The following is a 26,647-nucleotide window of genomic DNA, read 5'->3' as shown; positions in this document are numbered from 1 at the left end:
TGTGTGTGTGAGTGTGAGAGAGAGTGTGGTGTGTGTGTGTGTGTTTATGCGAGAGATAGCGTGCACGCATGCGAGTGTGAGAGAGACAGCATGCGCGTGTGTATGTGAGAAAGACGTACGCGCGTGTGAGCGTGAGAGATTGCTGCACTGCAACTCCTTCCCACTCAGACTTGCGTCAGCCATGAAATTTATTATTCGGTGTAGTCCACCATCAAACTTACATAAGATACGATGCAGCAATGCTCCCCTCATCCCACAGTATCCCCTCTTAAGTCATTGCTGCTCACTTTTACATCACTGAGAAGACAATGTTTGACTTGTAACACCAATAGCATGGTGCACCCTGTTGTTGACCAGCATTTGGTGGTTAAGAACGTTCACTCTCTATGCATTACGTATGGGCAAAGGAATGATCACAACTGAATTGTAGCTGTAGTTTCAAGATGCATGCTTCATGATTTTACACTCTAGTTTCCTGGTAGACATGGATTTGGGCTTTTGCTCACACTGTCCTCGCCATTTTCCAGTTGCATGTCATACCTAGATAACAGCAAGTGATGGCAAGGAGTACAGCTCTGGGCTCTGCCTGGTCACCAGGTATCCCCTCAAAGCATTCATTAGCTATTTTACCTCTCTTTCACCTGACAGCCCATTTCCATCTATCCACCCCAATGTTGAGATCCAATAATGGAACTTTGCCTACATTTGTTCTGCCTGCCCTCTGAACTTCCAACAGTACGCCTTGATGCCCATCCTGTTCCTCTGCACACCCCCTGTGGAGGCTATGATCATGATGGCTGCCACTAATACTTCCCCCGTAGCCTACCATGCCCTCCTCTTCTGCCTACCATCCATAAATCTCAAGAGTCCCCCATCATTGTCCTTGTCCCCATCACCACAAATGTTTCAGCTTCCCCTTCGCCGTCAGCCTTTACTTTCCCACTGCTTTTGACTCATGTACAGGCCTTCTCGCTCCTTCCTTAATGATGATGGATAGATCCCAGGAACGTATTCACCTCCGATCTCTTACCAACTTTGTACAAACTGCTAGACATGACTGACCAGACGTCTTACCACTCTGAATGTAGCTCCCCAACTGATGTTACACGATTCTGCTGACTGCTGGTAATGGTCTTGCAGGACACCACTGCTGATTTGCTAGACTGCAGACAGACAGATTTCCTAGCCATTAGCATCCCAAGTGGATGACTGACCATGCCTAAGCTTCTGGATTGTGTGTGGACTGTGCCCCTGAGTGATGGTACTGGGACCCTTGGACTGACAGCTGCAGTACCCACTGCATACACACCCCCACAACCCCCTCCACCCGTCACCACCACCCCCCACCTTGACTGAAGACTAGCCTCCACCTGGTTTCTAACATGGTTATTTCATTGAACAAATGCGTACTTCTTGCACAGGCAGCGGGCACATGATATAATTATTAGATTGAAGTCTCAATATGCTGTACATCAAGATGTTCCCCTGCAGACAGATCCCTATTGACAAGCAGCTTGTCTGTGTGGCTGCATTAAAATGGATCTCAATATAGCAGTTTTTGGCTCTAGCTGAAGCTGCAGTGAGGTATCAGCATGACAATACAAGGCAAGGCATTGTTGCAAGCATGGAAGTAGGTGCTCAGTGAGCAAGGCCTAAGAGTGCAAGCACGTAGCCCTAGTCCAATCTGTGAGCTGTGCCTGTCCCTGCTCACGAAGTGTCTTGCAGCAGCCTTTCAATGCAATTTGCTGGTACACCTTGCAATACAAGTCTGTTGTCCTAAGTAGTCTGCAAGTGGATTGGAGAGGTGCTGTGATGGTTTCGAGGGTTTGGCCAATGCTGGATGCCAACATTTGTGGACAAATGGTGTCCGTGGAATGTGTTCTGAGATATTGTTTGGTGCTGAGAAACATAGAGGCCACTCACAGTCAGTGGTGAGTTGAACACGCCTGGTATCCACTCTGACTTCCATATTGAGAATTCTTTCGCTTGTTCAGAACATTTGATAATCTAGAAAGCTGAATATTAATGGGGCAAGTTGTGGCATTAATAAGGCATTTTACAAGCTACAATTCTCCTTAATTGGCAACCTTTCACTGCTTAGTGAGACTCACACCTTTTGACAAAAGCACAAAAGATTCAACGAATTGCTCCTGTTGTCAAGATGGGCCTTGTTGCACTTCTCACCCAATTCTACCATAAATTCTGTTGTAAGATTCCATCTAGAAATACTACTGATCATAATAATCAGTAAAAACTCGAATAAACCACGTTCATCTACTCAGACCACTCTGTTTCACATTTACTGTGTCTCAGATACCCACACCTTAGGAATCTTGCAGTGTTCTGCTGTACTGATTCTCTCTGCTCTCAATTTTTGCTGACTTGTGCAGAAGTTTTTTGTCGTCTATTTGTAGTATTGTTGAACTCAATGTGGGGAACTGCAGCTACAAAACTAGCTGAAGTTACTCAGCAGAAACTAGTATTTGAATTAATTGGTATGCAGCACCAGTATAATATTCATCACTATTTGAGATTTAAATGGTTCACCATTTATTAAACCTATTATTGATAGCACAATTACTCTACTGAATGTGTACTCATACTGTATTGTTTGGATAGCATCTGTGGTAGGGAGCATTTACTTACATATATATATTTATTAATGGAAGATTTAAATCGGTATTGTCGCTGTTAATGAGCTATATGACCAACTGTGATTTAAGATGCCTGATAATTGTGTAATAGTAAGTATGACATGGAAAAAGATACTGGAAGTACTCTTAGACAGTTGCATCTATCTCTTGAGTGCATCCTGATGGCAAGAATTTGTGAAATAGCAATAGAGACAATTTCTTTTTTAGTCCACTATCTTTTGTAGTATATGTCACGTTATTTATAACATGCCTCTTAACTGCTGTAGGTATGTCATTCAGTCATTTCATTCAGGGGATGTGGATGTTACTGGCTAAGCATTTATTGCCCACCCTGACTGCCCTTGAAAAGGTGCAGATGAGCTGCCTTCTTGAATTGCCGCAGGCTGTTTGGTGTAGGCTCATTCACGATGCTGTTCCGGAGGGTGTTCAGGACATTGGATGCAATATGGTTGCGGGTGGATACAGCTCAAGCTTGAGTGGAAAATTGAGACTTCCAGTATACCAGAAGCTGACTTGGAGAGATAGTGAGATCGCACATGGTTGCATGTTTGTGTGGGAAGTGATGTAGGTGCTGTAGATACATAAGATGTAACTTTATTGGATCGACTATTTAAAGTAAAAGTCAATTTTTTATTTGATGTGTCTTTTGCCTGTTAATTTATGTATAATTTACATTAGTTCTGATTTGTAAATTTAATGTAAAATACTGAAAAAGTGGAATATTGTTGGTACTTTACTAATTTCACAATCATTCAGTAAATTTGGTAATGTTGCCTTATGGTTTTCCTACAGGAATTGTAACAATATAAATGTCTTCAACTTCTCATTTTACTCAATTTATTCACATCCTGTCATTCACCCAGTAGCACACTCTGGCGCTTAGATTTCATACCTACTATCCAGATAATTCCACTCATTGTCACATGTCATAGCTGTCTGCCTGACACCTGACATCCCCCTCAGACCCATTGTTTTCCCTACCAGGCACACCTTCACACAAACTGGCCAAGGACCTACAATAGAGATTGAAACACCTAGTCAACGGATCACCCCATTCCATCCACTCAACCCAAGATTTCCTCAAGAACATAAAAATCAGCGACGACGAGATTATGGTATCCTTTGAAGTCACAGCTTTATTCAAATCAGTCGACATCCCACTAGCCAAAGAAACAATGGCCACATCACTAAAGAGGAAGCAGCAATGCAGACCAGCAGCTCCATCAGCAATGACAACATACTTAAGCTACTAGATCTATGCCTCACCACACACTTTGTCTTTAATGGTCAAGTATACAAACAGATCAGCAGTACACCAATGGGGTCACCCATCTCAGGACTCATTGTAGAGGCAGTCATGCAAAGACTAGAACACACGACCCTCCCCCGCATTCAACCTAAACTGTGGATCTGGTATGTAGATGACACATTTGTCATTATTAAACGCAACAAATTAGAAGAGATCCACCACCTCATCAACAGTGTATTCACAGGGACTAAATTCACAAGGGAAGAAGAAAACATCAATCAACTTCCATTTCTGGATGTTAAAGTTGAGCGTATGACTGACTGGGAGTTCCAAACCTCAGTATACAGAAAAGCAATCCACACTGATGAAATCCTCAACTTCCACAGCAACCACCCCAATGTCCACAAACAAAGCTGCATCAGGACACTACTTAAACGGGCCAGGACACACTACAACACTCCGGAACTATGCAGGAAAGAGGAAGAGCACGTATACAAAATCCTCGTTATAAAAGGATATCCCTGCAACTTTATCTGCAGATGCCTACTAAACAGACAACAACAGGAGGACACAGTACACTCTAACACACTGGCCACACTGCCCTACATCAAGAACATATCGGAACTGACAACGAGACTCCTAAGACCACTGGGAATCATGGTGGCCCATAAGCCCACAGCCACTCTACGACAAACACTCACAAGGAGTAAACACGCCATTCCCAAAACATGCAGAACCAGTGTGGTTTACAAAATACCATGCAACGACTGCCACATTACATCAGACAGACAGGAAGGAAACTAGCCATCAGAATACATGAACACCAGCTAGCTGCAAAACAACACAACAAACTCTCGTTAATATCGGTACACTCAGACAATGAAGACCATCAGTTTAACTGGGACAAGGTAACTGTAGTAGCCCAAGCCAAACATAGACACACACAGGAATTCCTAGAGGCATGGTTTTCCACCTATAATGCAATCAACAAACATATAGAATTGGACCCCATATACAAACCCATACAGGTCAAAACCGGAAATGACACTACTCACCATAATGGACCAAACAGTATAAATTCCAAGCGGAGTAGAACAACATCGCTTCATCAGAGGGTCCACTGATGATGTCACCTATCATGGTGATGAAACGTCTGAATGAAAACAAGCCAGCTCGGCGAGCAAGTCAACAACCTCACCCACAACCTGAGCTATAGATCTTCGCCAAAACTTTAAACTCCAGATATTCATTTAAGCACAGTACCTTTGCTACCACTGGTGTTCTGCTGTCTCGTTTCCAGGGAAAGTGACATTTAGTAAGCAAAGCAAATCCAATACGGAACAAGGATACCTGCATCTCCTTATATCACCAAAGGAGATGATTCTCGGCATCATGGTATTGACTGGGACAGGCCCATAATGTACATCATTATTGAGAGAATTGAGAATTATGTTATTTTACTGTCTTAAATCACTTCTCAATTGGCAGCTCACACTCATTCAGTGATATAACACGATTAGCAGCTTACAAGTGTGATCCAAGTGTGGATTTCCTGTTTCTAGTCTACCTAATTTCTTTTACACCAAATTTTCCTTTCTGAGTTCCTGTTCTCAGATACATTGCTGCTGCCTATCCATCCGCAGTGGTACCAAGAGATTAGAAACAAAATAGCAACATATAACACTGATGAAAAAATTCCATCACTTGTTCTGACAGTCACAGCCACCTGTTCAGAGACTAGCACTGCATCCACACAAGGAGGGTTGCAGTTAGGCCAGGGTTGAAGGAAAAATTGTTGACCAGTTCATCAGTGGGTGAGGTGGTAGGGAATTCTTCTGTAGAGGCTTCCAGCAAGGACTTCATTGAGGCAGCATACAGGACAGGACTGGTGGGCATACATATTGACATGCTGGGTGTGTTGGTTGGTTTACCAAGTAGCCGTGTTCAATTGCTGGAGAACATAGAGGAGTCCAGCTCCAAGGTGACAGAAGATGTGTTGTTGAACTTGCCCTCTTCATATCCTGTTAATCTTTAGTGTCATCACAGGCCCAGAGGCACTAGTAGCACTGCTCCAACAAGTCTTGCCTCCTTTCTGTACTCTGGTCACCTATGGCTCTGGTATCACTATAAATTTATATGCAAATGAAAAAACTTCACACACTTTGCAAGAGAAAATGTTCCACAATTGAACTGTCCTATCTGTATATTCAAATAACATGACTGTTGATTCACTTTGCTGCCTGATTCCTCCTTTTGCAAGAACAACACGTGCAAAGCTAGGACATGCCTTGTTCAAATTTAGTTTCCAGGAGCATGTTTTTAAGGTCCAGCCAGCTCTGTTTCTGAGACTAAAAATACCCCTGCTGGCCAGTATGCCTGCCCAGTTTAGATGTCTGGAAACAACTATGAATGGAGGTGTGGGGATGGGGGGCAGATGGGATGAATAACACCAGGCAGACCTGGAGGCCCTTCCTTGGTGAAGAGGCACAGAACTACAGACTGCTTGTCGTGGGCACAACCCTCAATCCCCTGCCTTCTGGAGGCAAAGGTGTTAAATTTAGTATTTTTTATCTATCTTCACAAAACAGGAGGATGCTACACAGGCCGCAGTGTCAGAGGAGAAAATTCTGTCATGAGAAAGGTTCAAAATTAATAAGGAAGAAGTCTTGGATAGACTATTGGAGTTTAAAATTGCAGTACCAGGACCAGGTGAGGTGCATCCAAAAAGTTTGAAGGAAGTGAGGGTAGAAAATATGGGGATATTAGCCATAATTTTTCAATCTTCCCTCAGGGGAGGTGCCATAAAACTGGAGGACTGTAAATATTATGGGCTTGTTCGAAAAAGCTTGTAAGGATAAACCCAGCAATTATAAACTAGTCAGTTCAATTTCATTGGTAGGGAAGGTTCCAGAAATAATTATTTTGAATGCATTTAGTAGTCACCAGGAAAAAGATACGATTGATTAGGAAGTGTTAGCATGGATTTCTAAAGGGGAAATCATATTTAATTAGGTTGCTGGAGTTTTCTGAAAAGATAGATGAAACAGAAAATGAGCGGAATAGATCGGCTCGATGATAACAACATTGTTGATGTAATATATGTGGATTTCCAAAGGATGCTTGATACAATGCCACACAACAGACTGATGAGGAAAGTTATAGGCCGTGGTATAAAAGGGACAGTAGCAACACAGATACAGAATTGGCTAAGTATTATGAGACAGAGATCAATAGTCATTGGATATTTTCAGGCTGGAGGAGGTTTGTAGTGGAGTTCCCCAGGGATCAGTATTGGGATCCTTACTTTTCTTGATCATAGAATCTCAACAGTGTGGAAGCAGGCCATTTGGACAATCGAGTCCACACCACCCCTCTGAAGAGCGTCCCACCTCCTTGCCCGATCACCCTGCATTTCCCATGGCTAATCCACCTACCTGCAAATCTCTGGTTACGATGGGCAATTTAGCATGGCCAATCCACCTAACCAAATCTTTGGACTGTGGGAGGAAACTGGAGCACTCAGAGGAAACCCACACAGACCCAGGGAGAATGTACAAACTCCACATAGACAGCCGTCCGAGGTTGGGATCAAACATGGGTCCTTGGCACTGACAGGCAGCAGTGCTATCCACTGAGCCACAGTGCAGTCTTGATATATATTAATGATCTGGATCTTGATGTGCAGGGACCAATTTCAAAGTTTGCAGATGACATGAAACTTGGAAGAATTGTATTTGGTGAGGAGGACAGTGTAGAACTCCAAAAGGGTATTGACAAGTTGGTGGAGTGATACATGGCAGATGAAGTTCAAGCAGAGAAGTGTGAAGTAATGAAGAACATTGAAATACAATTCCAAATTGGGTGCAGGAGCAGAGGGACTGAGATGTATATGAGCACAGGTCATTGAAGGTGGCAGGACAAGCAGAGAAAGCAGTCAAATAAAGCATACAATATCATTAGCTTCCTTAATAAGAGCATAGAGAAGAATGAGCAAGGAGGTGATGTTGAACTTCCATATGACACTTATTTAGATTTCAGCTGGAGTATTGTGTACAGTTATAAGTGCCACATTTTAGGAAAGATGTAAATATATTAGTACAAATGCAGAAACAATTTTCAAAAATGGTCTTAGGAGTAAACAACTTCAGTTATGAGGATAGATTGAAAAAATTGGAACTGTTCACCTTAGAAAGAAGAAGGCTGAGAGGCGATTTAATAGAGGTTTTCAAAATCATGAGTGACCTGGACAGAATAGGAGTAACTGTGTCTGCTCAAGAACAAGAAAGCATAGATTTAAAATGAAGCGCAAAAGAAGCAAAGGTAAAGTGAAAAAATACTTTTGACTTAGCAAGTAGTTAGAGAATGGAATGATCTACCTGGAAACGTGATAGAGGCAGATTCAATTGAAGCATTCAAGAGGGCATTAGATGATTATTTGGATAGAAATAGTGTGCAAGGGAATAGGGAGAAAGTAAGAGATTGGCACTAGGTAATGATGCTTGCTTGAAGAGCCAGTACAAGCACAATGAGCCTCCTTATGCACCATAACAATCTTTAGATTCTGTGATTCCTGCTATTATGGTGTTTTGTCTGCAAAATCCATTTTTAAAAATTGAACTTCAAAGAAGTTCACAGTGCTATTTTCTAACCAACTTTTCAGCCTTGCAAAGGAGTCTTGAAGCTAGTCAGACTTGGTAACATCAGATAGAAATATTACAAAGTGCTCAGGTAGGGTTGTGTCATCACATATTCATATGTCTGATGGGCTGTTCAAGAAGCAGCTGGAGGCAGAGCCCTGGAAAAGCTCGTTCAGACTAAATGAACTTGGCATGCCATATTTTTACTGATTATTCTTTGTTCCCTCGAACAACTTGTATTGTACTCCATTTTAAGTCCTGAGTTTGAATATGTAGATATTCAGCAGTTGATATTCCTATCTGGTGCTGAGGCATAACTGAAGCACAGAGTACTTGCTGGATTACTTCAGTAGTTTGAAGGACCTGCTAGCTAAGCTGTATAAAGCATAATTAGCTCTACTCAATGTAGAACATCAACGAGGAGTGTCCTGTACCACAATACTACAATGGCCTAGCATTTCTACTTAAAAGTGGAGGAAACTGATTTTTCAAAATTATTTAAAAAGGACCTGAGAAGCACAGAGAGTAGTTAGTATGTGGAATGAACTACCGAGGAAGTGGTGGATGCAGGTACTATCACAACGTTTAAAAGACATTTGGATAAATACATGAATAAATTTGGAGGGATATGGGCCACACGCAGGGAGATGGGACTAGTTTAGCTTGGGAACATGGTTGGCTGGGCTTAGTTGGACTGAAGGGTCTGTTTCCATGCTGTATGACTCTATAAGTGTAAAAAATCTATTTCCGCGTGGTTATTACGAGCTGATAACGTGAATCAATTTACTTCAGTAGCTACGGATGAGAGATCAATCTCAAACTGAGAGCGGCCAGTGAAATATGAGCAGCCAGAATTATGTGGAGTTAATCCACAGCAGCATTTCAGCATTGAGATGCAACTTCATTAGAGTTTTTTTCCTCTGTAACTGATGTTTGTCTGAAATACATAAGCAGAGCTTGGTCCTGACGAGTTTTGTTCAGTGGGAATTGAGGCTATGATTATCTAGGTATTAAAATTAGACAAAGTATGATAGCAGCTCTCACACTACATGTGCGATGAAATTTGTAGTCTATCATGAATGCTGAAGTGTATCCAAGGCAATTTGTATATAAATAGATTTACGTATGAATCCACGGACAGAGACTATCATTATTTCAGCGGGAATTGGCCTCAGTGCAGAATGTTGAAGAAACCATTTCAACCCCATTGTTACAGTTATTTTACAGTTGAATTTATGAATAAAAATGGCACTTTTACTTTCTTTACTCCTGTGTACTGTTGTAGTAGTTGAAGGGAGCTGTAGAAAGAGCAGGGACAGACTATCTGGAGTGTGAATTCATAGGTGAATTTTGAAACAATTACTTATGTAGAGACTTTTTGGGAGATGGAATGCTCTGCTCTGGGAGGTGGCTGAGTCGAAACCTATTACATCTGTTAAGAATTGAAATTATAAATGAATTTTCCCAATTCCTTTCACTCATTTAATTTCTTTTTTTAGAACTATCGTTATCAAGATGAAGATACATCACCACATGAATATAGCTTACCACAGCTAACCAATGAAGTCAAAGGCCCCGAGCTCGTACATGTGTCTGAGAAGAACTTATCACAGGTTGAGAATGTTCTTGGATATGTGTCACATGCTCACATTTCTCCATTAAAGGTTAGTTCACCTATAATTATAACATGGTTCAGAATCAGAGTAATAAATTTTGCTCCTAGTGCTCAACACTTTTGAGATATTTAGAATTGTTTCATCAATAGATAGTTAATTCAGCAGTAAAGTCACCGAAATACTCCAAATCTTACATTTTAACCCTTATTAATTCGTTGAAATGGTAAAGTTTTCTGCTGAGAAGAATTACAATTGTTTGGCATGCACAATAGGTTAATTTGCAATATATTATTTTAATATATTTACGCTTCTTGTCTCAAAGAAAAACAGTTCAAAATCAATACATCTAAAATAGTTTATTGCCATTTCAATGTCTAATTGTGTTTGGCCTGACTTGATCTGTTTTCTCCAGATGTTTTAATTTAAATAAACCATGAACCTGCCTTTTACCTGCTCCTATGTGTATGGTGATCAAGCAATATTACAACTGTTGTGTTTGACAGTATATATGTTGACGAAAAGACCAGGATACTTCTGTACTTTCTCCTATCTATGGCATTCTTCACACTCAGCCAGCTGCGAAATGTGAAAGCAACAATACTACACATGCCCTGCTGCTTTAAACTGCTGAAGTGTTGGTAACCCTGTGAGTGATAAGTATAAACTGAAAAAGTAGCACTATGGTTTGCAGTCGACAGTGAAGTGGAGGTGTTCACATTGACTGTGTGAAGAAGTACAACTCTATCTTTGTCACAGATTGCAGCGTGGACTTGCTGTGGCTGCACTGGGGTCCAATGATGAGCTAAGAAGCAAGGCCTACACAACATTGCCCATGAAGCCAAACCTTGTTTACTGAGCAGGTTTTGTACCTAGTTGGAGCAATTCAAATTAACTCAGTTAAGAACCAACTTAAGTGTTCACAAATCCATCCCAAGTTCCTAAATGATACACATTAGCTGGTGTTCCAGAGAGTGTTCCAGAGAAGCCTTTTCAGGTGCACTGCAGCTTCCAGATTTGGATGTCACTGAGCTCCCCAAACAAGATTTGGCACTATTAGCATCACAGCACTTGCTGCTATTGGGTCTGCACGATTTAGGTCGATACTTCATGGCCAGGGAGATGGGAGTTAAAAAAATGTTTGCTCATGTTTCTCAGTGTAGATAAATTAAAGAATGAAGAGACAAAACTATCAATAAACAACAGCTGTATTAAATAATACATAGAATAGCAGTGTACTGTGGGTGTTGTGAATCTGAAATAAAGACAGAGAATGCTGAAAATATTTTGCAGATATCATAATGTCTGTGGAGAGCGAACCTGAGTTAAGATTTCAGAGTGATCATCTTTAACACTTTTGTGAATGAATCTTTAGTTTGATACAGTTCCAATTTCTGGGATGTTGAAAAACAGAATAGAATTATCCTGATTGATATTACTGATCAGAAGATCAGAGCTCAATGCCTTTCTGAAACAACTGATTGACCTCCAACTGCAAAAAATTCTTCAAACATTTGAAAAGTTAATAAAATGCAATCTATTCCTGCTAATGCCAATTAATTTTTGAAGGAAACATTTAGTTATTCTGACATTGGAATAAGCAATACTCAAGACTTTAATGGCAATTCATATTCAAATCACTTAGTATTTCAGTTGCCAGTTGAAAACTATAGTCATTGCTTTCTTACATGTGGTTCAACTTTCTCACAATTATTTTCAAAATTTAATGTTATTCAGGAAAGTATTTGCTTTGCACTGTTTGCAGTAACACTGCTGAAGTGCAGTGCAAATAGTGTAAAGTGACTGATATTATTAGGAAAATACTCAACAACCAGTATACCAGTATCATGTTTTGTGTCTTCTATTAAAGTGACATAAAATCACATTACATTAATGCAAGACATGCAGTATATAATACTATACTTCTGATGGAATATATAAGTCAAAGTTTCCTCCTCTAATTAACAACGTATTTTGTATTTAGGCAGAGTTGAGTTTTGTTTGTAACACCAACATTCTGCTCCTCCCCTATGTTAGAAGCCTAATAATGCCCTATCCAGATTTCTGTGGGAGTATTAATCTATATCTTCATTAAAGGACAAATTGGGAGAGTGTTATGATCTTGGAGATTGACAACTTTTAAAAGAGCTTTGAAATCCCACTTATTATCTGAATTGCCAACTGTGCTGTACATTATGCAATCATCAATGAACATTTCCCTTCTGACATGAGGGCAGGTCATTGAAGCAGCTGAAGATGATTGGGCCTAGGAGACTATCCTGAGGAATTCCTCATTAGTGCCCTGAGACTGAAATGACAGACCTCCAACAACCACAACTATTTTCCGTTGTGCCAAATTTGACTCCAATCAGTAAAGAGTTTGTCCCCAATTCCCATACACTCTAGTTTTGCCCCGGTTCCTTTATGCTACACTTAGTCAAATGCAGGCATGATGTCAAGGGCAGTCACTGTCCTATCACCTCTGAATTCAGCTCTTTTGTCCATGTTTAAACCAAGGTTTAACGAGGTAAAGAGCTGAGTGGCCCTGGCAGATCCCAAAGTGGGCGTCGGTGTTGCTGAGCAGGTGCTGCTCGATGGCACTGTAGATAACACCTTGCATTGATTTACTGATGATCGAGAGTAGATGATGGAACGGTAATTGACCTGGTTGGATTTGTCTAGCTTTTTGGGTACAGGACATACCTCTGCATTTTTCCATGTTGTTAGATAAATATCTGTGTTTTAGCTGTGCTGGAACAGCTTGGCAAGGATTACGGCAAGATCTGGAGCACACATTTTCAGTACTTTTGTCAGAATGTTGTCAGGCCCTTAGACTTTGCAATATCTAGTGCCTCCAACTGTGTCTTGATATCATGTGAAAGAAATCAAATTTACTAAAGACTGGCATCTGTGATGGTGGGTACCTTTCTGGAGTTGACACAACTATTTACCATTTCTAATGTCTTCAATACTAGGTGGTTCCATCAGGTTTCGTCCCTTTCCTTTTCAGCAATTGTTATAACTGAATGGCTTGCTAGGCCATTTCTCTGGGTAGTTAAGAGTAGTTTCTGTGGGTCTGGATTTGGAGTCACATGTAGGGCAAACCAGGCAAGGATGGATGTGTTGGTCCCAGTGTTCTAGAAATATTCATCTCCAGGAGGTCATGATTATCTACCACATTTGTGTGGCAATTTCTGAGCCAGCATAAATAGCAATCTGCTGTTAGGTATACCAGGGCAAGTCCAACAGCACATAATATATTGATTCTACTGCCCAGGTGGAACTCACTAGTTTTTGTGTGGTTTTCATTAGTTTTCAACACAGCTGTGGTGCTTTGGAAGTGTTGTTGGTAAGGTCACCGTACAGTCAGGAGTGATGCCAAGGTATAGTGGCATTCAGTCATGGGGCAATGGTCAGCTCCAGAATGGACGTTAAATTCTTTCTTTGTCTTTAAGTTGTATTGGGGAATTGTGGTCTTGGCAGTATTTGGTTAAATTTCGAGAGAACATAGATCTCCAATGAATATTTTGTGCTCTGAAGCTCATAAACTTGGAAAGCAAGGGCCAATTGATAAGTGGGATTGCGAGGGAAGGAAGTTACTGGTGTGTGTATATGTTGAAGAGCATCAGTGCAATCACATATCCTTGTGGGATCCAGTTGTTGGTGTACAGCTGATTTGATGACCAAGCTACACTGTCAATTTCTGAACATGGACTTGATTAGTTATTTTCACATAGTAGATGATTTTGGAGAGCAAGCTGCGGCCTACATCCCTTGCATTATACCAGCACTGAAATTCATATTTGACTTTACTCATTTGTGTGACTGGCAGACTATCTTCTTGGCTTGACAGCAGAATCTTGTTAGGGCATACACCACTCATGTTGGCACTGCATAGTAGCAGTGTGAAGTAGCTGACTTTACCTGTTGCTCAAACTATCAAGATATCTGAGATAGACTGAATACTTTTTATGTCCAAGAGTGACCGCCTCAAGGCATCATGTGTCCAAAAAATGGCAGATTGTACCAAACAGTATATCCCTTTGGCTGTTTACAACAAAAAAGATACTGACCACACCCAACCAGGCCTTGCTTGCAAAACTTGCAACACAGTGCCCAGCATTAGATATGATTCTGCAATTAGACAGCATTTGCTGGATAATCCTGAATGTGCAGTCCTCAAGTTCTATGCTACCAGATGTCTATACTGACTTTTATGGCTTCAGTTGGTTGCATAGCCTATTGAGGTGTAATCATAGAGTCATAAAGAACAGAAGAGGCCCTTCAACCCATCAAACCTTGCTTTTCTGAGTGGAGATTAATTTTCTCCTTCAGAATTTTCTTCAGTAGTTTCCCTACCAGTGATGTGACACTGTGGTGTATAATTCACTGACTTATCTTAATTACCTTTCCCAAAAAGTGGAACCACATGAGCTGCCCTCCAAACCTCTGGCACCTCCACTGTGGATAGTGAGAAATTTAAAATTTGGGTCTACCCTACCCTGTAATTTCCTCCCTTGCCTCCCAGAACTATTACTTTGGGCATCTGCAGTCAGGGATGTGACTGATATATACTGACCCATGAAACTTTGATTTGTTACGAAGTTGAATAGAGTAATTGTGAAATGGGAGGCAGGAAACTAAAATGTGTAGTTCCTTTAAGAAATGTGTGCTTTGTCTGTACATAGAAATTAAAAAAAAGTATGTCTGTGAGCAGCAGCTGAAGTTGCCAGTACAGAGAGCCTCAAAAATGAAACAATTGTATCAAAAAAGCCTTTATAGGTGGCAGGCAAAACAGCAGAGATACCAAGGTGTAGAGCTGCATGAACACAGCAGGCCATGCAGTATCAGAGGAGCAGGAAAGCTGACATTTCGGGTCGAGACCCTTCTTCAGAAATGGGGGAGGGGAAGGGGATTCTGAAATAAATAGGGAGAGAGGGGGAGGTGGATAGAAGATGGATAAAGGAGAAGATAGGTGGAGAGGAGACAGGCAGGTCAAAGAGGCGGGGTTGGAGCCAGTAAAGGTGAACGTAGGTGGGGAGTTAGGGAGGCGATAGGTCGGTCCAGGGACGATGGACAGGTCAAGGAGACGGGATGAGGTTAGTGGGTAGGAGATGGGGGTGGGGCTTGAGGTGGGAGGAATGGTTCGGGAGGCGGGGACGAGCTGGGCTGGTTTTGGGATGCAGTTGGGAGAGGGGAGATTTTGAAGCTTGTGAAGTCCACATTGATACCCTTGGGCTGCAGGGTTCCCAAACGAAATATGAGATGCTGTTCCTGCAGCCTTTGGGTGGCATCATTGTGGAATGCAGGAGGCCCAGGATGGACATGTCGTCCAAGGAGTGGGAGGGGGAGTTGAAATGGTTCGCGACTGGGAGATGCAGTTGTTTGTTGCGAACCGAACGTAGGTGTTCTACAAAGCGGTCTCCAAGCCTCCGCTTGGTTTCCCCGATGTAGAGGAGGCCACAACGGGAACAGCAGATACAGAATACCACATTAGCAGATGTGCAGGTGAACATCTGTTTGATGTGGAAGGTCTTCTTAGGGCCTGGGATGAGGGTGAGGGGGGGAGGTGTAGGGGCAGGTGTAGCACTTCCTGCGGTTGCAGGGAAAAGTGCCAAGGGTGGTGGGGAGTATGGAGCGGACAAGGGAGTCACGGAGAGAGTGGTCCCTCCGGAAGCAGATAAGGGTGGGGAGGGAAAAGTGTCTTTGGGTAGTGGGGTCAGATTGCAGATGGCAGAAGTGTCGGAGGATGATGCGTTGGATCCGGAGCTTGGTGGGGTGGTACGTGAGGATGAAGGGGATTCTGTTTTGGTTGTTATTGCAGGTAGGGGGTGTGAGGGGTGAGTTGCGGGAAATGCGAGAGACACGGTCGAGGGCGTTTTCGACCACTGTGGAGGGGATGTTGTGGTTCTTGAAAAACGAGGACATCTGGGATATCCGGGAGTGGAATGCCTCATCTCGGGAGCAGATGCAGTGGAGGCGAAGGAATTGGGAATAGGGGATGGCCTTTTTGCAGGAAGGTGGGTGAGAGGAGGTGTATTCTAGGTAGCTGTTGGAGTCAGTAGGCTTGAACTGGATATCGGTTTCCAGGTGGTTGCCAGAGATGGAGACAGAGAGGTCCAGGAAGGAGAGAGAGGTATCAGATGGTCCAGGTGAACTTAAGATTGGGATGGAAGGTGTTAGTGAAGTGGATGAACTGTTCGAGCTCCTCGTGGGAGCAAAACAGCAGTCTTGTTTTAATGTTGTGACGAGCTTGAATGCGGTCAGTTAAATAAATGAAGCACCTAGATACAGAAAGCCAGTTGAATTTAAATCTGATGGTGTTGACAACCTGAAACTAATCATATCATAAGAAGTTGATTATGTCGTTACGGGTATATAAGATGAGGGCATTTGGAAAATCGGGGAGAGCCAACTGCCATCTGAGAGAGAGAGAACTGTCACCTGCCAGAGTTAGCACAACTCAGCTCTCAAAGAAAGCCCATCAAATTAATCGAAATCCTTACAGGAGAAATTACACAAAATCAACAGAAGAAAGGTGTTTGTGAACAGAGCGGAGATGACAGAATATTCTAGAAGACAGGCTGTGTGAACTTGGAGAGATTAAGTTGTAATTTATTGCTTCTTATTAATTGGGTTTATATTCGTGGGACTTGTTTTTATTTAAACAGCATTCCAGTCGAATTTAGACCAGTTGGGGAGTAGTTCATAGTCTAAGGGGGAATTGTTGGTTTGTTAGTAATTTTGTTAAATTGTTCATTGTTGGGTTAAATAAATAAATTGTTTCTTGTTACTTGTAAAGGAAAATCAGGGATTTCCTTTCTTTTAACTACTCTTTTAATAGATTATGAAGGGAAAGATGAGCTTCTCTGGGTATTTTGGGACTAATTATTAGAGGGGAACCCCTACTCTGTCATAACAGATTGGGGCTTGTATTTTAGTTTATTTATAAGAGAGGTTTGGCCATTCGCCATCGTAACACCTATGAAACTGGTTTTGATTCATTCACACCTTAATATTGTATGGGCAAGTTGGCTTAGATGCTACTTTTGGATCACTTTTCTTTCCACTGGATTTGGAAGATCTTGGTAGAGAAGGTGAACATGCATTGCCAGTGACCTCCAAGATACCTGTCATTAGAGGACCAACCCCAACCCCCATAGATCACTGCCACTCATCAATGTTTCGTGCTTTTTTATGCAAGGAGAGAAAGCAGAGAGATGTGTATTATTGTAATCACTTATGTAGAAAGGAATGACAATATTTATGAAATGTAACTGAAGCATGGCTATGAGAGGGTCATAGCATGAGTGTGAGTGTTAGCTGCTCAGTTTGGGATGTGAGGTGCCTGGAGAGAAGGATGGATAGAGCTACAAAATCTGTAATAATGAGAGGTGCTTTGCAGGAGAATTGTATCTGCAAATATTATACCACTCACCTACTACGCCTCCTTATGTCCTGTATGATGTGCACTTTCCAATCCTGCTGCTGACTTCCTCAACCATTTCCATCCAGACCTATGTGGTTGATGAGATTGTTTCCTTCCTCCTGTCCTTGATAAATTTCACTTAACTGGGCTCCTCACATAGCACAGCAGGACTCCAGCTAAGAGAGACCTAGGGATGAGCAATCTGAGATTTCCTCTTCATTTTTATGGTTGCTGCTTCAAAAATCCAAGTGTTGATTATCCCTTTCAAGCCATTGCTTTATCACTAATTAGAAGCTACCCACCCTAATTGCTCAAGGAATCTAGAAGCAGGATGATAATTTCCTCCAATCAAAGAGCAATGATTTGGGCAATGATGCTTCTGTGTAATGGACAGAACTGTGCTCTGCTATAGTAGTTTCGCTATCCAGCTCCTCCATGATGGCCAAGTGTGAAACGGCGCCACATTTCTTTGTAGTATAAAGTTTGTGATAATGTTCCACCCAACTTTAAACTAGAGAATTCAGGAGAGGTTATTTAAATCTCCAGCACAGACACAAATAGGACAGAGTGTTTGGAAAAGGCTGGCAATCAAACACTGGGAAAATGAATGAAAACGAGAAGAGGGAGGGTTAATACAGGACTGAAGGTGTTATATCTGAATGCACGCAGTATAAGGAATAATGTAAATGAGCTTGTGGTGCAGATCGAAACTGGCAGGTATGACGTGGTAGACATCACGGAGACATGGCTGCAAGGGGGTCAGGATTCGGAACTGAATATCCAAGGATATACATCCTATCAAAAAGATAGGCAGGTGGGCCGAGGGGGTGGGGTTGTCTTATTAGTGAGAAATGAAATTAAATCAATAGGAAGAGACGAAGTAGGGCCAGATGATGTAGAATCTGTGTGGGTAGAATTGAGGAATCTCAAAGGTAAAAAAACCATAGTTGGGGTTGTGTACAGGCCTCCAAACAGTAGTCAGGAGCTGGGGCGTAAGATACACCAGGAGATAGAAAAGGTGTGTAAGAAAGGCAAAGTCACAGTGATCATGGGGGATTTCCATATGCAGGTGGACTGGGAAAATCATGTTGGTAGTGGATTGCACGAAAAGAAGTTTGTGGAATGTCTATGAGATGGCTTTCTGGAGCAGCTCGTGGTGGAGCCCACAAGGGAACAGGCAATACTGGATTTAGTGTTGTGCAGTGAGGCAGACTTGATAAGCAAACTTAGGAGGCAGTGATCATAAGATAATAGAATTTACTCTGCAATTTGAGAGGGAGAAGATAGAATCAGAGGTAACGGTATTACAGCTGAATAAAGGTGACTACAGAGGTATGAGGGAGGAGCTGGGCAAAATTGACTGGAAGAGGAGCCTAGCAGGAAAGACAGTAGAACAGCAATGGCAGGAGTTTCTGGGAGTAATTCAAGAGACGCAGCAAAAATTCATCCCTAGGAAAAAGAAGCATGGTACAGGGAGGATGAGGCAACCTTGGCTGACTAAGGAAGTCAGGGATAGCATAAAAGCAAAAGAGAAAGCATATAATGTGGCGAAGGGCAGTGGGAAACCAGAGGACTGGGAAGCTTACAAAGACCAACAGAGGGCAAAAAAAAAGAAATAAGGAGGGAGAAGATTAAATATGAGGGTAAGCTAGCCAGTAATATAAATGAAGACTGTAAGAGTTCCTTTAAGTATACAAAGGGCAAAAGAGAAGCAAAAGTGGACATTGGACCACTGGAAAATGACAGTGGAGAGACAGTAGTGGGGAACAAGGAAATGGCTGAGGAACTGAATAATTACTTCACGTCAGTCTTCACGGTGGAAGACACAAGTAAAATCCCAAAAATTCAAGAGAGTCAGGGGGCAGAGCTGAGTATGGTGGCCATCACCAAGGAGAAGATGCTCGTAAAACTGATTTGGCCTGAAGGTGGACAAATCACCTGGACCAGATGGACTACACCCCAGAGTTCTAAAGGAGATAGCTGAAGAGATAGTGGAAGTGTTAGTGGTGATCTTTCAGGAATCGCTAGAGTCAGGGAGGGTTCCAGAGGACTGGAAAATCGCTAAAGTGACACCCTTGTTTAAAAAGGAGTACGGCAAAAGATGGAAAATTACAGGCCAATTAGCCTAACCTCGGTTGTGGGTAAGATTTTGGAGTCCATTGTAAAGGATGAGATCTCTGAATACTTGGGACTGTATAGTAAAATAGGGCAAAGTCAGTATGGTTTCATCAAGGGGAGGTCATGCCTAACAAATTTGCTAGAATTCTGAGGAAGTAACGAGCAGGGGAGACCAAGGAGAGCCAATGGATGTTATCTACCTGGACTTCAAGAAGGCCTTTCATAAGGTGCCACACAGGAGGCTGCTGAGTAAGATGTTAGAGGCAAGGTGCTAGCATGGACAGAAGATTGGCTGTCTGGCAGAAAGCAGAGAGTGGGGATAAAGGGGTCTTTCTCAGGATGGCACCGGTGACAAGTGGTGTTCCGCAAGGGTCAGTGTTGGGACCACAACTTTTCACTTTGTATATTAATGATCTAGATGAAGGAATTGTGGGCATTCTGGCTAAGTTTGCAGACGATACAAAGATAGATGGAGGGACAGGTAGTATTGAGGAGGTGGCGAGGCTGCATAAGGATTTGGACAGGTTAAGAGAGTGGGCAAAGAAGTGGCAGATGGAGTGGGAAAGTGTGAGGTCATGCACTTTGGTAAGAAGAATAAAAGCATGGACTATTTTCTAAATGGGGAGAAAATTCAGAAGTCTGAGGTGCAAAGAGACTTGGGAGTTCTAGTCCAGGATTCTCTCAAGGTAAACTTGCAGGTTGAGTCCGTAGTCAGGAAGGCAAATGCAGTGTTGGCATTTATTTTGAGAGGACTTGAATATAAAAGCAGGGATGTACTTCTGAGGATTTATAGGGCTGTGGTCTGGCCACATTTGGAGTACTGTGTGCAGTTTTGGGCCCTATATCTCAGGAAGGATGTACTTGCCCTGGAGCGGGTTCAGAGGAGGTTCACAAGAATGGTCCCAGGAATGGAAAGCTTAACGTATGAGGAACATTTGAGGACTCTGGGGCTATACTCATTGGAGTTTAGAAGAATGAGGGGGGATCTAATTGAAACTTTCAGAATACTGAATGGCCTGGACAAAGTGGATGTTGGAAAGATGCTTCCATTGGTAGGAGAGTCTAGCACCCGAGGGCACAGCCTTAGAGTAAAGGGAAGACCTTTTAGAACGGAGATAAGGAGAGAAACCTCTTCAGCCAGAGAGTGGTGAATCAATGGAATTCACTGCCACAGAAAGCTGTGGAGGCCAGGTCATTGAGTACATTTAAGACTGAGATAGATAGGTTCTTGACTATCAAGGGGATCAAGGGTTACGGAGAGAAAGCAGGAGAATGGGGTTGAGAAACTTATCAGTCGTGATTGAATGGCAGAACAGACTCGATGGGCCGAGTGGCCGAATTTCTGCTCCTATGTTTTGTGGTCTTATGGTCTTAACTTTCTATATGTTTGCTTGCTTTATTGACTATTACTGATCTCTTTCTCTTCAAGAGAATGACCTGGTTTTTGTCGTGTCCATTGTGTTCTTAATTCTTTTGTACTCCCAGATTTCAGATTCAGCTCCATATTGTGTGCTGTTACAAAGAAACAGAAATTTATTTTTACAGTGTTGACCAGTTAGCTCTGATCCATTTCTGGCAATTCTGAGTGCATCCATGTTAGTTTAAAAAGAACAAGGATACTTGGGAAATGAATGTACTGATTCTCCATCTTAATGTATACAAAGTCATTCAAACCAATTTGTCTCACTTACTGGTTTTACTGTTTTTTTTCTCTCTGACTTGTTTCCGGGGGAGTGCATAACTTTTCTTCTTTTGTTTGGCCTGCTGTATTCTCCAGAAAATTTTAAGAGCTCCTATTACAAGAGCAAATACACTTTGAACAAGATGATATTTCATAACTTTTAGCTGTCAACCTTTCTTGCATTGGAAATTAACTATTGCAATGGGAAGTCATGTTCTTTACGACCTTTATTTTTATGGGAAGTTTGTTTTATTATTTCTTTCTCCTTTTTTTCCTTCCTAATCCAATTGTTTCTTCCATCTCTTTATCTCTTTTAATACCGTATTTGTCGTTGAATTCACTTACTTTAATTCACCCCTTTCCTCAGATTCAGCTAGGCCTCTTATAGGATATAGCTCTCTGACCCCTTTGCAACTGATGATCATTTTCCCGCTCCAGCAAACAACCCTTCTGTTACCTTATTCAAGCCCCAGCAGGAAAAGAGGTATGGAATACTCACCTTGGTAGACCAAATTATGTCACTGTTTTTGGTTTTAGATCTGGGTTCGAGGAGCAAGATGAGGGTTGTGGTGATATGACTGTATGCTGCTGATGTCCTTTGCAATCTTTATCCAGGATTGCTTGGTCTGTCACACTGGCTTCACCCTTCCACCCATTGAGAAGATCACACCTGCTTGTCCTTACAATCTAGAAGAGAATCTCGAAGGAAGTATAACTGAAGGGGTCAGCCGGAGGTTTCCTTCAATCATTCCTGCTGTAGTTCTCTGGTCGTTTCTTTGCTCAGCTGAGGCAGCAGAAGCAGGCTAGTTCGAGGCTGCATTCAAGTGAAAGAGTCCTTTGCTCAAGCATGTACAAATGCTTGACTGGAAGCTCTTTAAATATGCCACAGCTGAGACTAATCTACCTCAATACTGGTGCAGTGGTAATGTTCCTACCTCTGAGTAGGAGACTTGAGTTCAAGTCCCATCTGCTCCACAAGTGTGTAATAGCATCTTTCAACTGAGGCTGATTAGAAAGTATCTTCTGCTTCACGTCCTGGAGCAAAAAGTCCCCACATCTCACATTTCTTATTTGACTAGATGTTGCTAAATGACCAAACAGGGCCTTTTATCTCATTTTCCCTCAGAAAAAAAAAACATGCCCAATGGTTCTAAGCAATTACAAGTTAACAAATTGAATATATAGTATTGAAATTCTAGTTTTATTATATGGAATCTTTGTCTGTATTTTGAAAATTGCCAGCTACTGGACATTTGTCAGAGAGTTGGAAAGGCTGGCAAAATGTCACAGGAAAGTGCCAATGAGTGCCCAGCATTCTTCGCACTCCATGCCATTCTTACCTGTGAAGGTTCCACCGTCACTGTCTTTCTTCCACAACTCCACTGATATCTCAAGCATTAAGGTGCCTCCTCCTCATAGGCATTGCTCCATCAATGGCTTCTCTTAGCAGTGGTGCTGCTGAGCTAGCAACCCTTTTAATGGTCCAGAATCTCTTTGAAGCAGGCTGTTATTCTTAAATGGACCATTTAATTGGCCACTGTTGGGAATATGCTTCCTCGGGTCCTGCCGCTGGCCAATGTGGGCAGTCTCCTGCTTTTAGTTTGCCAAAATCTCAGCTTTCACATTAACAGTCAACCCCATATATCTCAATTCCAGTTTTTTTATGATACCTGAAATTCGTCATTGCTGCATGAACCTGCTGTACTTACAGCAGGACAAAGTGATACTTAGAGGAAATTTTTTAAAAAGTCACATTTTGTTAATGTTAAAACAATCACAGATCATGCTTTTCTGAGTAATGCGTTACTTGTACTTTGTTGTTGAAATCAACATGTTGCCTAGTTGCTTTTACAGTGGGTTTAGAAGAGTACTTGTGTCCCTTTCCACAAGATGCAAGTCTCTCCTCTGTGGCAAACCTTCACACAGACGGGCTACTAAGAAGACCGGTTTAGTCTAAACCTTCACAGTCGTCCATCTTGTTGAATCTAGCAAGTTTTCAATAGATTTCCTGTCAGCACAAATACTTCTCAAAGGTTAGTGTGCTGTAAGACTTTTTGTTTCACTGCCTACCTCAACAGAAGCTGCTTCAAGGGGAATGAAAAATGAACAGATGAGAGGTCATTTTTAAAATGTGGAATAAGAAATGACATGTCAGCTGTCATTAAACAGCTTCATGTTTTGTGAATCACTTGTCCAGTTACAGTTTACAGTATAAAAAAAACTATTCTAAAGGATGCGTGGGAGTAGAGAGACTCAAACATATAGGTCAGTAGAGGTTGCGGGATCAGTACACAGAACTGTTAAGAAAGCATATAATATATTAGGCTTCACAAGTAGGTCATAAAGCCCAGGATCAGAACGTTATGAAAAACTTATCAAAGACACTAGTTAAACATCAGGTGGAGTATTGTGTGTGATTCTGGGCATCACAAATAAGAAGGACTTGAATGAACTGGAGAGAATGCAGAAGCTATTCATGAGCAAGGTTCCAGGGATGAGCCACTTCAATTATGAGGAAAGATTGGAGAAAATGGGATTTTTTTTCCTTGGAGAGGAGAAGGTTAAGAGACTTATAGAGTTATAAGGTCATACAGCATGGAAACAGACCCTTTGATTCAACCAGCCCATGCTGAACATAATCCCAAACTAAACTAGCCCCACTTGCCTGCTCCTGGCTCATATCCCTTCAAATATTTCCTATTCATGTATCCATTCAAATGTCTTTTAAACGCTGTAATTGTACTCGCATCCACAACTTCTGTAGGAAGTTCATTCCACATGCAAACCACCCTCTGTGTAAAAAAAATTTGCCTCTTATATCTTTTTAAAATCTCTCTGCTCTCACCTTAAAAATGTGTCCCCTAGTCTTGAAATTCCCCCATCTTAGGGAAAAAACAACTACCATCAACTCTGTCTATACCTCTCATTATTTCATCAACTTCTATCAGGTCACCTCTCAACCTCCTGCACTCCAGTGAAAAAAATGCCAGCCTATCCTGCCTTTCTTTGTAACTCAAACCTTCCATACCCGGCAACATCCTCGTAATCTCTTCTGAACCCTCTCCAGCTAGATAATATCCTTCCTATAACTGGGCAACCAGAACTGGACACAGTACTCCAGAAGAGGCCTCATCAATGTCCTGTACAAACTCAACATAACGTCCCAACTCCTATACTCAACGGACTGAGCAATGAAGGCAAGCGTGACAAACACCTTTTTAACCATCCTGTCTGTATGTGATGTAAACTTTAAAGAATTATGTATCTGCACCCCAGGTCCTTCTGTTCTAAACACTACTCAAGGCCATACCATAGAAGTTTTCAAAGTTGTGAGAGTTTTGGACAGAGTAGATGGAGAACAACTGTTCTATTCATAATGAATCAAGAACTGGGGCAGAGATTTAAAGTGTTTTACGAAAGAAGGAAACGTGAGGTGAGAAAACTATTTTCACACCCAATCGAAGCCATTACAGGAAGAATGTGTAATGCAAGAGTGAGACTTCATGCAGGATAAGATATAACAACAGAATTTTGGATTGACTGGAACTTATGCAGAGTTGATGTTTTGGGGATGGCCAGGACAATTTTGAATGGTTGTTGTCTGGAGGCGGCTAAGACGTGTGAAGTTGATGCACTGAGGCAGGGCCAGATCTACATCTGAAACTCCTGCAGCACTTGAACTTTGACCACCAAACATGTGTGTTTTTCTGACCCTGGCCTTCTATACAGTCACCTTTGATTGATGTAAATGCAACTACCCAAGCCACATACTCTGGAACTCCTCCTCCAAGCCTTGCTACTACTTTTGTCTTTTTTTAGATCATCACATATATTGCCTTCCTTGAGTTGACAACCATTTTTGTTTGACTAGACTTCAGTGAAACTCCTTGTGATTCTGTTTTGTTAAAAATGTGCTACAGGATAGATCCTGTCAGTCATGAAATTGACTGGATAAGTTTAGAATAATAAATAATTGCTGTTGTGTTTTGGCATGAAGTATTGTGTACATTGTATTGCGTACATTGACAGTAGTGCCCTCAATCAACTCAACAATGTTTTCTCACAGCCCTGGTCTCACCAATATGTCCTACCTTTGAAAATAATGAGATTCAATGAGATTAGTAAACAGTCTCCAAATTTTGCTTTTCCAGCTCCAGCGACTATTTCAAGTAAGGCCAGCTTCCAGTCTTCAATTAGTGGCACAATGCTAAATGTTCAAAGACATGGATATGACACCTGATTAAATTTAAGCATTTGAGCTTCATCGCATAATTTCCTGATGCATCTTGCCATGAGGACTTGAGATTTTGGCTAAGTCTGGCACTGGGCTGATCTATAGCCAGATCCTAGGCAGGCAGGCATCATGAAATGAGCCAGTATTAGACTGCAGTGTTTTGAAAAGCCAGTAAGGTCAGGCGTTCTCTCTCTTGTTTCCCTAGAAATTAAACAAATTTTAAAAATCTGTTGGTAACCTCCAGATGTCCCTTTGGTCAAGTAATTGCAAGGTCACGTCAATGTACAAAACAATCTGTCATACAAAGAGAGCAGAAGAAAAAGGGAGTGAAAGCAAGGAGGGCTTGAAGACAGTCACCAGCACCTAAAAAAGCAAGAGAAGTGAGGGACAGCAGCACTCTGAAATAGCTCGAGGGAGAGCTGGGACAGCAGCTTCATAAACTGTGGGAGAGAGAGTGAAGTCAACAGCTTCTCAGACAAGAATGAGAGAGTGGGGATAACAGCTTCATAAAGTGAAGAGTGGGCTTGCCTGAGAAGGGCAGCAGCAGCGGGAGATTAAAACTGGCAGCAGACAGCCCCTTTACTATACTTCTACCTTTCAGAGCAAATGTGTGACATCAAAGAAGAGCAGGCTAGGTGACCAGACGGTCTTTCTTCCATGTGTCTTTAGTTTGACCAGGTAACTTAATTCAGGAGACAACATTACATCTGAAGAGTACAATAAAATATTTAATATCCAAATTAATTAATTGGATAGGATAGAGATGGCTAGACAGACCATGTGTTGCAGCTTAGCATGTGGGCGTTGGTGGACACTGGTATAATCCACGGTGATGACATTTGCAGCAAGTGTTGGCTGCCCAGGGAACTTAGAAACGATGAGTAGGGGTCTGAGCTGCATATACTGTGATGCATCAAGGATTGGGAGATTTACTTGTATCCTGAGAAGTGGGGATTGCTACCCAAGATGAAAACGCAGAAGAGTAAGTGGCAAGCTGGAGCTGCTAGGTGTCTGTTCAGACTTTCATGTCGG

At 41.9% G+C, this 26,647-nt stretch overlaps 1 protein-coding gene across 1 annotated transcript in view; it reads left to right on the top strand.

Annotated features, from left to right (window-relative positions):
* LOC109935037 (disks large homolog 2-like) overlaps positions 1-26,647 on the top strand; it is an 890,971-nt gene that overhangs the window by 230,113 nt on the left and 634,211 nt on the right. The window contains exon 6 of the mRNA XM_048598394.1: positions 10,040-10,204. Coding sequence (XP_048454351.1) covers positions 10,040-10,204 — 165 coding nt within the window. The remainder of the gene's footprint in view (positions 1-10,039; positions 10,205-26,647) is intronic.

The sequence above is a fragment of the Rhincodon typus genome, chromosome 6 (assembly GCF_021869965.1).
Source record: "Rhincodon typus isolate 14 chromosome 6, sRhiTyp1.1, whole genome shotgun sequence".
In the NCBI taxonomy this organism is placed as follows: domain Eukaryota; kingdom Metazoa; phylum Chordata; class Chondrichthyes; order Orectolobiformes; family Rhincodontidae; genus Rhincodon; species Rhincodon typus.
This window is presented reverse-complemented; position numbering and strand designations above follow the sequence as displayed.